The following is a 15,360-nucleotide window of genomic DNA, read 5'->3' as shown; positions in this document are numbered from 1 at the left end:
GTGATAGACCACTTTCCATGCACGTGTTACATAAAATACTTTAAGATAGAAAAAGAATAACGTCAAACATGAACGTATGCACACATTGCACACGGAGAGATAACAAACCAGAAGAATAGAACACTGAAGATATTCGCGGTCTCCTTGGGGTTTGGCTTCATGTCAGTCGTGTCCTTATCCATGTTTTTGCACTATCTATAAATTCGACGACTTCAAATTAATATCGAAAAAGAATGAAAACAATCAAACAATAAATGAAGAATTTTTCCTTTTTCTTTGCCGTCTCTCGAGGCACGCTTTTTTACAGTCAATTCTTTACTGAAACTATGTTATCGGTTTTAAGCATTACCAAAAAATAATGCCACAATTAAGAAACGTCGTTAACTATAATCGTCCTACATACGTTGTATAATTGCAGTTACGTAAAGCATTATTTCTTCTTTTTCTTTTTACATGCTGTATTTTACTTGATTCTTTCCATGTATCGCATTCCTTCCTTTTCGTTTAATTCGATTCCTGTAGTAAAATTTAATTTCACAAGTAATAGAAATTTTCTTTATTGGTCGAGTTGGATCTCTGTGCCAAATGTGTAACCGACGGGAAAAATTAACGGGACTAAATCTCCTACAAATGATATTTTTGCAATATACAATCTTTTGCAGCTCAGCCATCTGCACGTGAGTACTGTCGGTCTTGAAACACAGTCTCAAGTTAAATACGAAATGTACACGTAATTAAATTGATAATTAATTTAATAATCATAATGCTAAATAAACATCTCTTGGAAACAAACTATAACTTTATTGTGAAAAATATGGCCTCTGCAGCCAGAATTCAAATCTAGACATTCCTGTAATCTGAGACGGGCAGACGTCTTTATCAGTTTGAAATCACATCAGGCATGTGTGGTAATAATTATTGCAATAAATAGTGAATAGTGATAAGGAAAACCGTCATTATAGGCTCTCCTTATCATTTACTGATTATTTAATTGTAAGATTTAAAAATTCTAACTATTGACAACACAAAGAAATAAACTTGGGTATACATCTTTTATTAGCAACTTATCTTCTAGTCAAAGTTCAGCTTAAAAAATTTATTTAAGGAGACCAGCGAACACTTTGTTAATTATTTAGTTTAAACTAAAATTAAAAAAGATAGAGAAATTTGCATGTATTAATTACACTAAACAGCTGCAGCTTTTCCTCGATTTATATAATCTTCTTACAACATCGTTTCTCTTTCTTTTCATTCTTCTTTTCTTTCTTGACAAATTTTATCGTTACTTACTAGCGTAAAGAATAAGTGTTTATATACATACATACATACATGTACATATACATATACAGGTAAGATCCGACAGGATTAGATTTCAGGAAAATAAGTCGTAAAATAAATGTTTGCAAGTATGTACTAATACTGTTGTGCTTTTTAAAAATAATAAATTATTTTAAACATTTAACACATATTTTATTTATACTTTTTCCCCCATTTTTTCCATTTTTATGTAATTTTGAAAAGATCGTTAAAGGGGAAGACTCGTATCTTTGACCCCTTTTTTTGATAATTTTTTTATAAAGAACAGAGTATTTATTGAATCCTAATAAAATACATGATAATGTTGACGATCAAATATACAAGAAAACAATTTTTTATAGTAGAAAAAATACTCGCTGCAGCTGCTCGAAGTTGTTGTCTAGATTTTGCTCGAGAGAATGCCCAGGTCCTTGTGTAATGAACTGAAATATTTATTATAAAAATTTTAATGTATATTTAGGTTCATGCGCATCGGAGGATCATAATAATTTAACAAAAAAATTTTGGTTCGTTGATTTCAGTTCATTACAAGGACCTGGGCATTCTCCCGCGCAAAATCTAGACAACTTTGAGCAGCTCTGCAGCGAGTATATTTTCTACTATAAAAAAATTTATTTTTGTACATTTGATCGTCAACATTATCATGTATTTTATTAGGATTCAATAAATGCTCTCGGTTCTTTATAAAAAATTATCAAAAAAGGGGTCAAAGATACGAGTCTCCCCCCTTAATGTAAGAAATAATAAAATAGACTATCGCGTAACGTACGGGATCTGCCTGTATATATAATGATATATGTATAGAATAATTAAGAAAATTATTGACAAACTTATTAATGATTGTTATAATAAAAAGAAGAAAATTTTTGGAAAAAATAGTGTACAGTTATTAAACCAGATTATAAGCAGTCATGTAGCGCTTCTGCGTAGTATTATAAAGTGACCCGTCTGTACGGGTCTCCAGTGCTTCTCTGTTGCACTACAAAGTGTCTCATCCATTGGGCCCTAAGAAACCACATTGCGGACAATATACCGACGAAATAATCTTTCATAAAATTTATTTAAGCAAACAAAGTTTACATGAACTAACTAAATGCATTACAAAAAATATTTGAATGCAACTAATACATTCAATATAGGCATTGCTTCGTCGAACGAAACTTTGGCACACTACATACTTCAAGCATCTCACGGATCACTTCAGATGCTGCTAGTATTCTGCCCAAAAGTGTTCCTAAGTCATTTACCGGTTTCTTGTAAATGAGGCATTTGATGTACACATTTCACAGTAAACTCATACTGTAACCAACGCTTCTTCTCTCGAACTGACTCAGGATTTATTCGGAAAACATATATATAGGTTCTTAGTCAAAAGTTGCGGTAATTATGCATTTTAGAGTAGGCACCTTGGATGACCTTGACATATGTTGTCACCCTCCTGAGTGACTTTCAGAACCTACATAGGTTAGTTGACGCGCTTTAAATATTTAAATATTTTTAAAGCGCGTCAACTAACCTATATATGCACCTATATATGCTATATTTTCCAAACTTTTTTTGTTAATAACTTTTTAACGAATAGGGAGCAACGGCTAAATCCTTCTGAAGGTCACTCGGGGTCATGACCTTGACAACATATATCAAGATCATTGAAATCGGTGAGGTCGCCAAACTTTTTTGTTAATAACTTTTTAATAAAAAACGAGCGGCGGCTAAAAACTTTTGAAGGTCACTCAGGAGGGTGACCTTGACAACATATGTCAAAGTCAAGGTCATCGAAGGTGCCTCCCCTAAAATGCATAATTACCAAAGTTGCTCTATTCCTACACCTCTACACGATTCTTAAGTTTGTCAACAATATTTTGAATTATCCTGTATACAATAAAATATATATGTATATAATTAAATATAGGTATATTTTTTTGGGATGATACAAAATTTACAAAGTGGATTGTTCCGTGATCGTGACGTCGCTCTCGCTTTCGGTATTTTGCTCCGATAAGTTTAATTCACGATGATCGTTGTTCTTCTCGCAAGCCTTCTTCGCCTGTTCTAGAAGACTCTGTGCCATCTGATTGCCCGTTTTCTCCACCATTTGCGAGAAGTAGCCTTTTGGTTTGTCGTGCAACAGCTCGTACGGGCAACCAAATTCCTGTTGGCGTAACAATTTCATTTATAAAAAATACCTAATAAGAAACTCTCCCTGAAAAAGTTATAATATTTTCCACAAAACTTGACTACTCTATGTATATAATACACTGATATTTCTCAGAAAAGAATATGTATTGTCCAATGAGATATCAACTGCGAAAAAACCACGTTTAATTATAAAAAAAAAATTTTCGGAAATCTAGTTGCGTTTACTAAAATCAATATTCTCCCTAACATATATTTTCTAACATATGCCTTATTAAATTGGAGGAACCTACCACAATAGAGCCATTCTCCATTACGATGATACGATCGCTGTCTATAATGGTATTCAAACGATGTGCTACCGTAATGACGGTGCATTCTTTAAAAGTACTCCTTATTGTGTTTTGAATTAAAGCATCGGTGCTAGAAAAAGAAGTACAAATTTAGGGAAAATTCACAAATAGATTCAAAAATCAATAACGACAGCATTTTACAGCTACAGAACTAGAAACCCTTACTGAAAATCTGATTTAATTATGAACTTTTGTTATTTTTCTAAACTCTTAATTTATTACAAAATAAATCATTATTCCACCATACCGAGAGATACTGAATTATTTGGAAAATTAATATTTTGTTAAAAAAAATTTTAAGTGTCTATATGATAATTTATTCTTTCATTTAACTATCAACCAAACAATAAACCATCTTATTTTTATCAAACAATATTATAATACATTTTTATTGCTAAAAATCGTCAACGACTCACTGCGAATCAATATTAGCCGTGGCCTCATCGAGAACGAGCAAGCGATTATTCCTTAGAATAGCCCTGGCCAAACATATGAGCTGCCTCTGGCCGACGCTGAAGTTGTGACCGCCATGAAAGATTTTCTGATCCAATGCGGTATCGTTCAGCTCGACCTGCCGCAGCACCTCCCACAGCTTCACGTCATCGTACTGACTAAACGGGTCCAGATTGTAGCGCAGACTTTCGGAGAAGAGCACCGGTTCCTGCGGTATGATGGAGATCTTGCAGCGCAGCTCGCTCAGACCTACCGTTCTCGTGTCTCGACCGTCAATTTTAATCTCGCCCTCCAGACCTTCGTTGAATAGGCGGAAGAGCGCTGAGATCAAAGAGGACTTGCCGGCGCCAGTGCGTCCCACCACCCCAACTTTCCAGCCAGGTTCGATGGATACGTTCAGATTCTGCGAAGCGCGACGGCGTGATAAAACACAAAAAGTGTTTGCAAAAATGAACGATTGGTTTACTTACTTTCAAGACCGGTGGATCGTCACTGTGATACTTCATGCTGACGTCTTTCAAGATCAATTGTCCTTGGGACGGCCATGTAGACGGCGGCGGATTGTCCGATGTAATGGGTCCCTCCTGGGGAAGATTTGTGTACTGGAGAACTCTTTCTACGGAGGTCATCAGCGACATCGTCTCGGTGGACTGCTTTATGCCGTATTGCAAGCAACCGATCAAGATCAACGATTGCGATATTGCCAGACCTACCTTACTGTCTTCTACACTGTCTGTATTATGAGGATAAACGGAAGGATTAGTAAAAGCTCGAAGATTCCTCACGATTGTCGAAATGTATTTTCCAACTTATATACTAATCATATACTCGCGGAAATAAAGAATTGTTTAGATATATCAAAAGATTCTATTAATTTGTTGTAGCTTTTTGTATGTTCTCGAAATATTTCGAAGTTGTAAAGGATATTTAATCTTCAATAAGAATGTTTTACATATAATTATATAATTTACCATTTTTGCTCATCAATACTAGGGAGAAGCAAAGCACGGCAAGGAACAGGCACATGACTAGATCGGTAAAGATACCGAAGGCTGACGAGCTTGATAAGAAGAGGTACCACGTGCCGCTGTGACGGTCTTGTAACACGTCGAACTGTTTTCGCATCATCTTCTCGATTTGGACGCCGCCGCTTCTGATCGTCGCCAGGCCGTTCAGCGTAGCGTTCACATGCGAGAATAACGGGCTCTTGGCTAAAAATGCAAACGCAAATTTAAACTGGAACTTACAAATTTTGCGTGGGAACATACAGATCCACGTTTGATGGCAAAAGTCAAACGGAATCTAGGAGTTAAGGAGATGAGTCGCGCGTATCCCCTCTCGTTCAGTCTTTTCTAATAAAGAGTTTCGCGTTCCAATACTTACTTACGCCTTCGAGACGTTTGACGTTTTGAGCGGTTTTCAGGTAGAATATCGTCGCAAAGTAAAACAAGATGACCAGTACTACTATCGGTATCAGCATCCATGGATTAATTATCGCTTCCATGGTGAATATACCGCATACTACGCAAAACACTTGGAGCGCCTCTAACATGATTTTAGGCAGGTACTCGTCCATGGTGCCCATGTCCTTCGAAAATCTATTTAAAATTCTCCCTGGAACAAAAAACCGATAAATTTAAACAAAGGTTTAACAGAATATTGGAAATTAAAACCGTTGTTTCGATGATTCAGATTTTTTACTATAAATATTCGTAAAAGAATCTATGCCAATCGTCTCGCATATCTTTATGAATAAGTATAAAATAAGAATCACTCGATAAATTCGAACTCGACTAAAATTTGTCAGTCTTGTTTCTTCCGGATTTAAAAATTCGTAAACTCTTCAAAATTTCTCTTCGACGCCACAATTTTCTTTGCTTATTGTGATCTCACGATTATACTGCTCACCAGAAGGATTAGTGTGGAAAAAGGACATGCGCGCCTGTACCAGATTGGAAAACATGGAGTTGTGCAGGTTGCAGCTCGAGTTCATGCAGATTTTCATGAAGAGGAAGCTCCGGAGCAGCGTGGTAACAGTACAGGCGATGATGCAGAATGTGTATACGTATATAGCATCTACAGTACTGAGCAGGCCGTCTGAATTCAGCGTGAAGATCGACTCAAGGAAACTGTCGTTGTACATGTTTGCAAACTTTTTGGCCTCACTAGTGTTGTTAATGTGCCTGACAGTCTCCAAGTTGGTCCAGTACGAGAGCCAGTAATCATTCCCTGTGGTGGCAACCTGACTGATGACGAAGAGCAGCAGCAACATGAACAGGGTAAAGTAGTTGCCGCCGTGATGGAAATATTCCTTGTACACTCTGCCAGATAGTCGGCCGCGTGCTATTATCTCGGCTTCCGGGCTGTTCTCCGCACAATCCGAATCGTCAATATCCGACTGCTGCACGGCAACAAAATAACAATCTAATTACTCGTTTGACTTTTGCAACGGACACAGCTCGATAGAGATAGTCGCGCTATGATCATAAAAAATGTTAATAAAACAGTGTTAAGAAAATTAATGAATGTTTAAAAACGACTTGAATTCTGTGGTTATAGCACACTTTGGAAACTGTTTTTAATTTGCTTTAGTTACTAATCAGCAACTAAAGCTGTTTTAATTATCTTAACGCGAACTTAAATATATATTTTTTCAATTATCTTGTCCTGTTACGAGTGTATTTGTGTTAAACAAATCTGATATATGAAAAATGTCAATAGTTTATGTTTTTTTAATTTAAAAAGACTGTGGAGAAATAAGAATTTTCTTACAATGATGGAACTTGCGATCGATAATTTAGAGGCACGTCTTATTATCGAGGTTTTTCTCATAGACATTTCCGAAGATCTCCTTATATCCTCTTCCTTCTTCTGCGCTTCGTGACTCAAATTGTCCATCATTTGAATGAAATCTTTATTTAATTTTACTAATTCGTTATAGTTTCCTTGCATCTTCATGAAACCCTTAGGGAACAATTCTTTAATTATTTACAATTTATAAATAAACTGTTAAAAATTTGAATTTTACAAGTTATATACAAATTTAAAAATTTCTTACTATTTTTTGTTAAAAGAATTCTCACAGTTTTTTTTAATGTTAACTTTCTCTCCAAATCTGAATCAGTGAATAGTACTGCTGAATCAATGGCTATTCACTGATTCAGATTTAGAGAGTTGATAAAAATTTCTATTTTTATTGTTATATATTAATAATAATATAATATGTCTTTTTATAAAAAGTAACAATAATTAGTAAGAAATTTAAAGATTGTTTATATATTTTACTATTATTATTACGAGTCAACGCTGCATTCTTCATTGGAATGATGTAAAAAAAATCGGATCCGGATAGAAACGGATTTGTAGTTGAAATTTTAAATGTAACAATGCAAACACCGATTAAATGTAAAATACCGATTAGAGAATATTCTATGCGACTCACTCGATCCAAAACGACGATGTGGTCCGCGCGTTTGAGAAATTGCAACTGATGGGTGACGAGTATTCTCGTTTTGTCGTGGAGATACTCGGTGATGCACTTGCCGTATAGATGCCTGGCGACACGAGAGTCCACCGCGCTCAAGGGATCGTCGAGCAGATAGAGATCCGCCTGCCTGTAAACCGCCCTCGCGAGATTGATACGCGCTCTTTGGCCTCCGGACAAGGATACACCTCTATCGCCGACCATCGTCATGTCTCCCTGTGGAAACTGTCGGAAATCCTTCGTCAAGGCGCACGCATTTGCCACCTAAAACGTTTGCCAATCGATCAGGAAGAGTGAGAAACATTAGGAAATGCTATAAAGTATAAAAATTAAGACATTCATATATTAGAACATTCTTCTTTTATCTAGATGGAATCATAGAGATTAAAGTTTCGGCAAAATTTATACTACTCGCTGAAACATGTCTTCTTTAATTAATAATAAATCAATGACAATTTACGTTGGATGGTTGAAGTAAAGAAGAATTTGAGAATTGTGTGAAGTTACGTAAAAGTTATCAATATTAACGTGCAATAGCAGGGATACATAAATACTGTACATTATCTGCAGTAACTGTATTGAATTATATGACAATTACTTGAGTATATCTAGCCTTGTCGTAGGGCTGGCCAAAGAGTATGTTGTCTCTCACAGTACCACAAAAGAGCCAGGGCTCCTGGCTGGCGTAGGAGATGCGCAGATTCGGATTGCTTGTGAAGTAACTATTGGAAAAATTGCCCTGAAAATTATCCTTCGAGGAATCCTGAGTGAGGATCACTGAACCCGCGCCGGGATCCAACTCCTTCAGCAGCATATGTAATATAGATGATTTGCCGGAACCCACGGGACCGACCACAGCGCATAACTGTCCCGGCTTGATGGTCAAGTCGATATTGCACAAAGTCGGCGGCAATTGGCCGCTGACCCAATTGGCGGAAACGCGCTGAAGCTTCACGCAGACAGGAAGATCAGAAAATCCCTGAAGTTCCGAAAGCGCGATACTCCCATTTTTTGAGATGTACCTTTCTGTGTGATTCTCTACATTAGTCGCTTCGTTTGATTTCCGAGATTTATCCTGCAACTGCGGCGTCTTCTCTGAGCGTTTCATGTTTACTTCGTCCATGAACAGAAAGTCCTGTATAAATTAACGGAAAGATTGTGGAACAATAAATATTTAAGAGTTTTTCCGCGAATTCGAAATTAATATGAGAGAACATGCACCTCCAATCGGTTTATAGACACCATCGATTCACCCATCAGTATCAACGCATGCGGAAACTGCAACGCTGCAGTGAGTTGAAGCATGTTGAAGTACGTCGACATTTCGAAGGTTACGTCGGCAGTCAGGTAATGCCCCAGTAGGACGTACGTTATCAAGGTAAAATAGAGGGTTAGTCGCTCGGTGAAAACTATGATAGCCAAGTATGCGGCGCGCACGTACGACGAGAATTTGATCTTCTTGATTTCCAGCTTTCTGATCACCGACACGATCTTGTTGAACGGTTTCTCCCAGGCATACATCTTCACCACCTGAAACGGGAGTCATTATCTTGCAAGTTTTTTTACAAAATTATTTTCTTGGCATTTTAACACTCGAATTTAGTACTTGAATTTGACATGAGCGTTATATTAAGGTCTTCACTCATTTTCGGTTTAGGAATAGAGTAACTAATTAAATGTTCTGGAGATACTTGTATCCCGGTTGCGAGTTCGCTCATCAGCTGCACTCTTCGGTCGGTCAGTGGCGCGATCATGGCTCTGATTCTGCGGCTCAACACGCTGAAAGTTCCTTGCCCCACCAGGGCGATGATCAACAGCGATCCAATGCCGACAAGAACCGAAATACCAATTTTTTGCCACGTTATAATTGCTATGATGGTGACCTGCAAGAGAGAACACTCGACCAATCTCAACAGATGGTTCTTGAAAAGCAATACGATGATAAAAAAAAAGAAAAAAACCTATATCTTTACAGCTAATTAGTGAAACTATGAAATGCGTGGATGCATACAAACAGATATGAATAATACTTCTTATGAATTAGACTATAACTAATTAGTTATACTTATCAATAATATATCTAAAAAAGAAATTAATTAATTTGAGATTTTAATTTAGCGATTTTGAAGGAAAGAAAAACGCTGTTGATGTATAACTATCTAAGAACAGTTTTGAAAAGTACACAAATATTTTTCACTAGATGAAAATTTGAACCTGAATAGGCATAATCCATATGTAATTCAGGAACATTGTTAACTGATCGAAGCGAGTGACATCATTGCTAAGAAGATTCATGATCTGTCCAGTACCGGTTTGGTTCATGGATGCTCTGTTCAATCGCAATAACTGCAACAGTTTTGAAAAAAATTATAGAATTTATTGCTACGTAATATATATAATACATTTGGTAAACAACATTCTTTCTGTTATCAATTTCTATTCTCTTTTCCTTAAATAAACGTTATGTGTAAATTATTAAATAAATCGATTATGAGATGACCATTTGTACTATATACAGAATTTAAAAGCCCTTAACACATTTTACTTTTGTAAAATAAAACATAATTCAAAAAATTTTGTTTTAATATAAAATTGCAGTAGATACCTAGACAAGTTCGATAACACACATTGTCAAGTAGTGAAGCGTATCATGCGTTATTTAAAGAGAACTTCTAATGTTGGTATAACATACAGAATCGGTGGGAGTGATTGCAACCTGGTGGGATATTCTGATGCAGATTTCGCGAACGATATTGAAACTAGAAGATCAACGACAGAATATATTTTTAAGTTATCAAACGGTCCGAGATAACGTGGTGTTCACAAAGGCAGAAATCTGTGGCATTAAGTACTACCGTAGCAGAATATATAGCAGCTTGTGAAGCAACAAAAGAAGCCACCTGGTTGAGATTACTCTCAAATGATATCGGATGTCAATGCACAAGTCCAACCATTATTAATATTGACAATCAGAGTTCAATCAACCCAGGTAGCAAACACTCGTCATTTTGACGTCAATTGACGTCAAAGGTCTGTCATTTTGGCGTCTTTTGACGTCAATTGACGTCAAAATGACGAGTGTTTGCTACCTGAAAAATTAGTAAAAAATCCTGAATTTCATAAGAGGACAAAACACGTTGACACACGGTATCACTTTATTCGAGAAAAATATCAAGAACATGCTATAAATGTCTGTTATGTTCCAAGCAAATTACAACTTGCAGATATTCTAACCAAAGCACTTCCTAGAGATAAATTTAATCGTTTAATACCTTTATTGGGTCTGAGAGATTTAAGAAATTATAACAAGGGTGGGAGTGTTAAGAATGCTCATTTATAATTTATATGAATGCTATGAACTTTGCATTAAAAACCAATTCATGTTATTTAGTTACTATGATACCGTTAAGTGTCTATTAGTAAGTCTATTCCATTACTTCTGGCTCATGTAATTTGAAATATTGTTTCTCTATAATAAAAATGTTCCATATTTAAAATACGTTGTCAAATCTCGTTTAAAGTTCAACAAATTTAATTAATATATAAAAATTTTAATTGTATTGATATGTAGTATTAATATGTAGTAAATAAAATAAATAAAATTAAAAAATATTTAAATTTAAGACAAAATATAGTAAAATATTTTTCTCCGTCTTATTACAACGAGTGAAAACTGCTATTTTTCATTTTGTTGGATTTTTCTCCGTTTACGTAGTTCGTCGTATTACGAAAGAGATAAGTGCACCTGTGTCATATTCCGCAATGCATATTTGCAAGGTACCAGCAAGCGGTGCTATCAGTTGAAGTCGAAGGATGTGCTAATGAAGAAGATATCGGGCATGTGCGACAAATCGCTATGTATTAATTTATTATTTCTTGGAATTGTAATGAATATGATCCTCGCGCATATTATAAAAAAATTGTTTCAAAGATGTTACAAGAAACGAAATTTCTCTTTCGAAATACAACGAATTACGTAAACGCAGAAAAAATCTTAGATTGACATAAGCCTCCAAAGATCGTTGCCGAACACAGGAAATAAATAATTGACGAATATTTTAATTTGCATTAATGTATATTAATTACATAGTTATAAGAAATAATGTTATTGCGCGTTGTAAGAAGTATAATTGTATCAATTTGTAGATTGATAATAATAATGAAAAGTAAAAGTTATATAAATATCTATATATGTAAAATACAAACAAATTTTGCTCTGCATGCTTCAAACATTATAGAAATAAAATATAGTCATTATAGTAATCTGTCATTTATTAATACGTCTATTTTTTATATTTTGAACACGTTAATCTACATTTTTCCGCAAAGAGCTCGAGAATGGTCGATAACGAGTGTATGCTAATGAAGACAATGAATGTGCAAGATAACGAACTTAGTATAACCACTTCTTTAAGCACTAAAGAAAATTGTTTTAAAGCAATTTTTTCGGCGTCAAAATTGATCTCCTACCCAGATATATAATATACCTAAAATTTGAATTTATGAATCTTTTACGTTGATCCAACGTTAAGCGTTATATAATTATTACTAAATCAGTCAAAGCAAACATAATGTACTTTTCCAGCTAGAAAAAAGTGCTTTTTCATCCTAGGAGAAACTTGGCCTAGCAAATTAATCTACAACATTACCTTTCGGTAGAGGAGGGAGCTGCAAGAGACGCGTATTCTCATGCCGATCTGCACCGACAGCAACACTGTGTGGTGTATTATTAAAACGGAGGCAATATTGCAAATAATCATGGCACCGATGGAGATTAGCACATCGTTCGTCTGTTGCTCGGTCTTTGCGGTCGAATCTCTGGCGAAGTAGTTGATAATCCAACTCTGAAAGATCGGTATCGCGACGCGTACTACGGTGCACTGAAAGCAGGAATGTTGATATTTAACGATTCCTACGGACTTATGAATTTAACGAATCTAAGAAAAAGAAAAAGAAGAGAAAAAGATATCAAATTAAAAAAAATTTTTTTTTAATTATTGTTAGCTTCCATCGAGAGATTAGACATCTAACGCGACAAATTTATCTATTATTTCTCTTAATGGCCAATATCTTTCTAAAACTTCTTTTTATCACGCATATATTTGGTGATATCATTTATATAATATTTATATAACATATATTTCGACATTTTGAGAGAGAGAGAGAGAGAGAGAGAGAGAGAGAGAGAGAGAGAGAGAGAGAGAGATTGATCTAATAAAGTGTAGTGCGGTTATTAATATCACACGGTATTTTTCTTCAAACGTATCGATATATATACATTGAAAAACGCGTAGATTCCGATTATGAAGTATGGCAACCAAAAAGCTTTGAAGATCGCCTTGTATAATCTCGGACGGGCGTTTTTTTTCAGTGGCACCTTCTGCCCGTCTTTACCCACGGTGTATTCCAGGTTCTTCAGTTTGTCCAGCTCGCGATTCCAGTACCTGGATGAAAAAGATGCGTTACACGCCCGCGCTCTCGGATAACAACCCCTCAGAAAACAAAATGGGAATTGACAACTGGAAGACGTTTCTGAGATCACAATTCGCTTTAAGCTTCATGTCACTTCCGCATAAAACTATAAATTTTCCCGAGTATTCCAAAATACTATAAATTTTGCCGAGTCTTTAATCCCGTGGGGTTTCATAATAGGTTTCATAATATCACACGTCGCGCGTGAAGAAAGGATTAATTAATTTATTGTCTTATAATCTTCCAAGTTTGTGATGTTAAATTTGTAATACAAATCTAACATATTGTATAATACAATGAAATATGATAGTGAGAAATTGATTGTTTGACACGCGCAGATCAATTTGTTATCGAACGATGCGTCAACGCGTATAGTCTAATCATAATATTGTTGTAACAAGTGTTAAGATCGTCTATCTTGCTAATAATGCAAAATAGCTTATTTGCTAAGTCACAAATCATAAATCAGTCAACTCAATCATAAATTATTTAATTATCTACGTCGACTGTGCGTTAGTTGATTTATTATTAAGTTTTGCAAATTTCAATCTCTTCGTATTTGATTACATTCTTTAAAGAGTATTGTAATGAAAAATGAGGTTGCCACAAAATACAATAGATATTGAAAATATATTGTATATAACATAAATTGCACTTGTATTTCTAAAAGAATTATTAAGATTCGTTACTATTCTGTACAGCGAGATAAAGTGAATGCTGTAACTGTTACAAGTGGTACGTCCATATATTGACGCGTGTCCGTTTGTCTCCAACGTATACAATACTCACTTCTCGAGGTGATCGGTCAATTTTTCAGACTCGTCCGCTTTTATTGGTCGATATATATCAGATTCTTCCAAATCACTCTTAGCGCCTTTCATAAATAATTCTCGCATCCACCTGTTCACACAATACTTCATTATACTACATTATATTACAGTATATACTTCATTATACTACGAAGGCTGTTCTAAAACAACTTTTTTTTCCTTCTTTAAATAAGTATATAACAAATATATATGTATATGACATAAAATATCGGAAACTTTAGATACGTAATTATATATGTATTTCGCAGACTATACATGTATTTTTAACCAAAAGTTGTAACATACATGTTAATATACGCAAAATGTTTTAAAATAGTCATTTCTTCCATCGGCATCAGTACGATTATATAATCCGAGAACTCTAAATAGATATTTTGCGAACGCGTTATACATATATTTTTTTATTAGTAAAGTTACTTTGACGGTGTTTGATTAGAAAAATCAAGGTTGCCTGAGTAATATAGAAAAAAAGTACATATATCATGCGATAACGACGATACAACGTAATGCAATACGCATATGTGTGTATGTGAATATGTTGATAACACTTACATATTAATTTCACACAAAAAAATGACTTGTTAGTTATATTAATACATAGTCAATTGTGTTAATTATAGCTAACGGTAGCTGATATGTAAAATAGAAATCATGGACATGACTAGACGTAAATTGCAAATTAATTTTTTAAATAGCAAGATAAAATTTGCGAAATTTTTCATTTCTCTAATATGTGAAACATAAAATGTATTATAAGATAAAAATAGCTAACATAATGCAAGCAAATATTGTTTATTTTGAAGAGAAAAAATTTCTAGCTTTAAAATATGAAGATATAGCATTTCTTTCTAGAAGCAATACATTTCGCTTCCAAGAAGAAAATTCTGCTTTAAAAAAGCTCTTTTTTGTAAAAAAAGAAAGAAGAAGAAGAAAGAAAGGAAAATTTCCGCGCCTTTTTGAATTTTTTTACGGGTCAACATTTTTACTGTAAGAACCAAAGACACATTTCGTTCTTTCTTCTCCTTCTTTTTTTTCGAACAGACTAAGAATCTTAACAAACCAGAAGAATAAAACACTGAAAATATTCGCGGTCTCCCTTGGGTTTGGCTTCATATCGGTCGTGTCCTTATCCATGTTATCGCACTATTTCACAAAGTTTGATGATACTTCAAGGTAATAGAAGACAAACAAAAACTAATCAGCATTCTAATTTTCTCCGTTCTTGCTTTTCCTCTCTCTTCTTCGTTCTTTTCCCTGCCGTCTCGATGAGGCACGCTTTCCAATAGTCAATTCTTTACTGGAACGAGCAGTAACT

At 34.9% G+C, this 15,360-nt stretch overlaps 2 protein-coding genes and 1 long non-coding RNA gene across 3 annotated transcripts in view; 1 reads left to right on the top strand and 2 right to left on the bottom strand.

The window, feature by feature from the left end:
• LOC143897871 (ATP-binding cassette subfamily C member 4-like) overlaps window positions 1-492 on the bottom strand; it is a 13,781-nt gene extending 13,289 nt beyond the window's left edge. The window contains 1 exon segment of the mRNA XM_077406820.1: window positions 109-492. Within this exon segment, the coding sequence (XP_077262946.1) occupies window positions 109-182 (74 nt within the window). The 5' untranslated portion in view covers window positions 183-492.
• LOC143897874 (uncharacterized) lies at window positions 492-1,993 on the top strand. Its single transcript, XR_013257016.1, has 2 exons — window positions 492-677; window positions 1,839-1,993. It is a non-coding gene; the product is annotated as an uncharacterized LOC143897874 (long non-coding RNA).
• LOC143897870 (ATP-binding cassette subfamily C member 4) lies at window positions 1,034-15,360 on the bottom strand. Its single transcript, XM_077406818.1, has 17 exons — window positions 15,106-15,360; window positions 14,005-14,115; window positions 13,022-13,187; window positions 12,393-12,623; window positions 9,958-10,089; window positions 9,435-9,626; window positions 8,965-9,273; window positions 8,342-8,878; window positions 7,702-8,007; window positions 7,032-7,223; window positions 6,168-6,660; window positions 5,643-5,873; window positions 5,231-5,470; window positions 4,730-4,992; window positions 4,223-4,662; window positions 3,747-3,876; window positions 1,034-3,469 (listed from the first exon to the last, which is right to left on the bottom strand). Exons 1-17 carry the CDS (start codon window positions 15,177-15,179, stop codon window positions 3,257-3,259), a joined length of 4,260 nt encoding a protein of 1,419 aa, XP_077262944.1. The 5' UTR covers window positions 15,180-15,360; the 3' UTR covers window positions 1,034-3,256.

The sequence above is a fragment of the Temnothorax americanus genome, unplaced genomic scaffold, assembly GCF_048541705.1.
Source record: "Temnothorax americanus isolate GAGA-0224 unplaced genomic scaffold, ASM4854170v1 Scaffold21, whole genome shotgun sequence".
NCBI lineage: Eukaryota > Metazoa > Arthropoda > Insecta > Hymenoptera > Formicidae > Temnothorax > Temnothorax americanus.
The sequence above is the reverse complement of the archived record's forward strand: the minus strand, read 5'-3'. Positions and strand labels throughout refer to the sequence as shown.

Excerpts from the sequence above, each read along its gene's own strand:
- LOC143897870 (XM_077406818.1), bottom strand. The coding sequence starts at position 15,179 with ATGGATAAGGACACGACCGATATGAAGCCAAACCCAAGGGAGACCGCG. Across the intron at positions 8,879-8,964 it reads TGTCTATAAACCGATTGGAG|GACTTTCTGTTCATGGACGA; the intron begins GTGCATGTTCTC and ends TAATTTATACAG. Across the intron at positions 4,663-4,729 it reads ACGATCCACCGGTCTTGAAA|AATCTGAACGTATCCATCGA; the intron begins GTAAGTAAACCA and ends CGCGCTTCGCAG.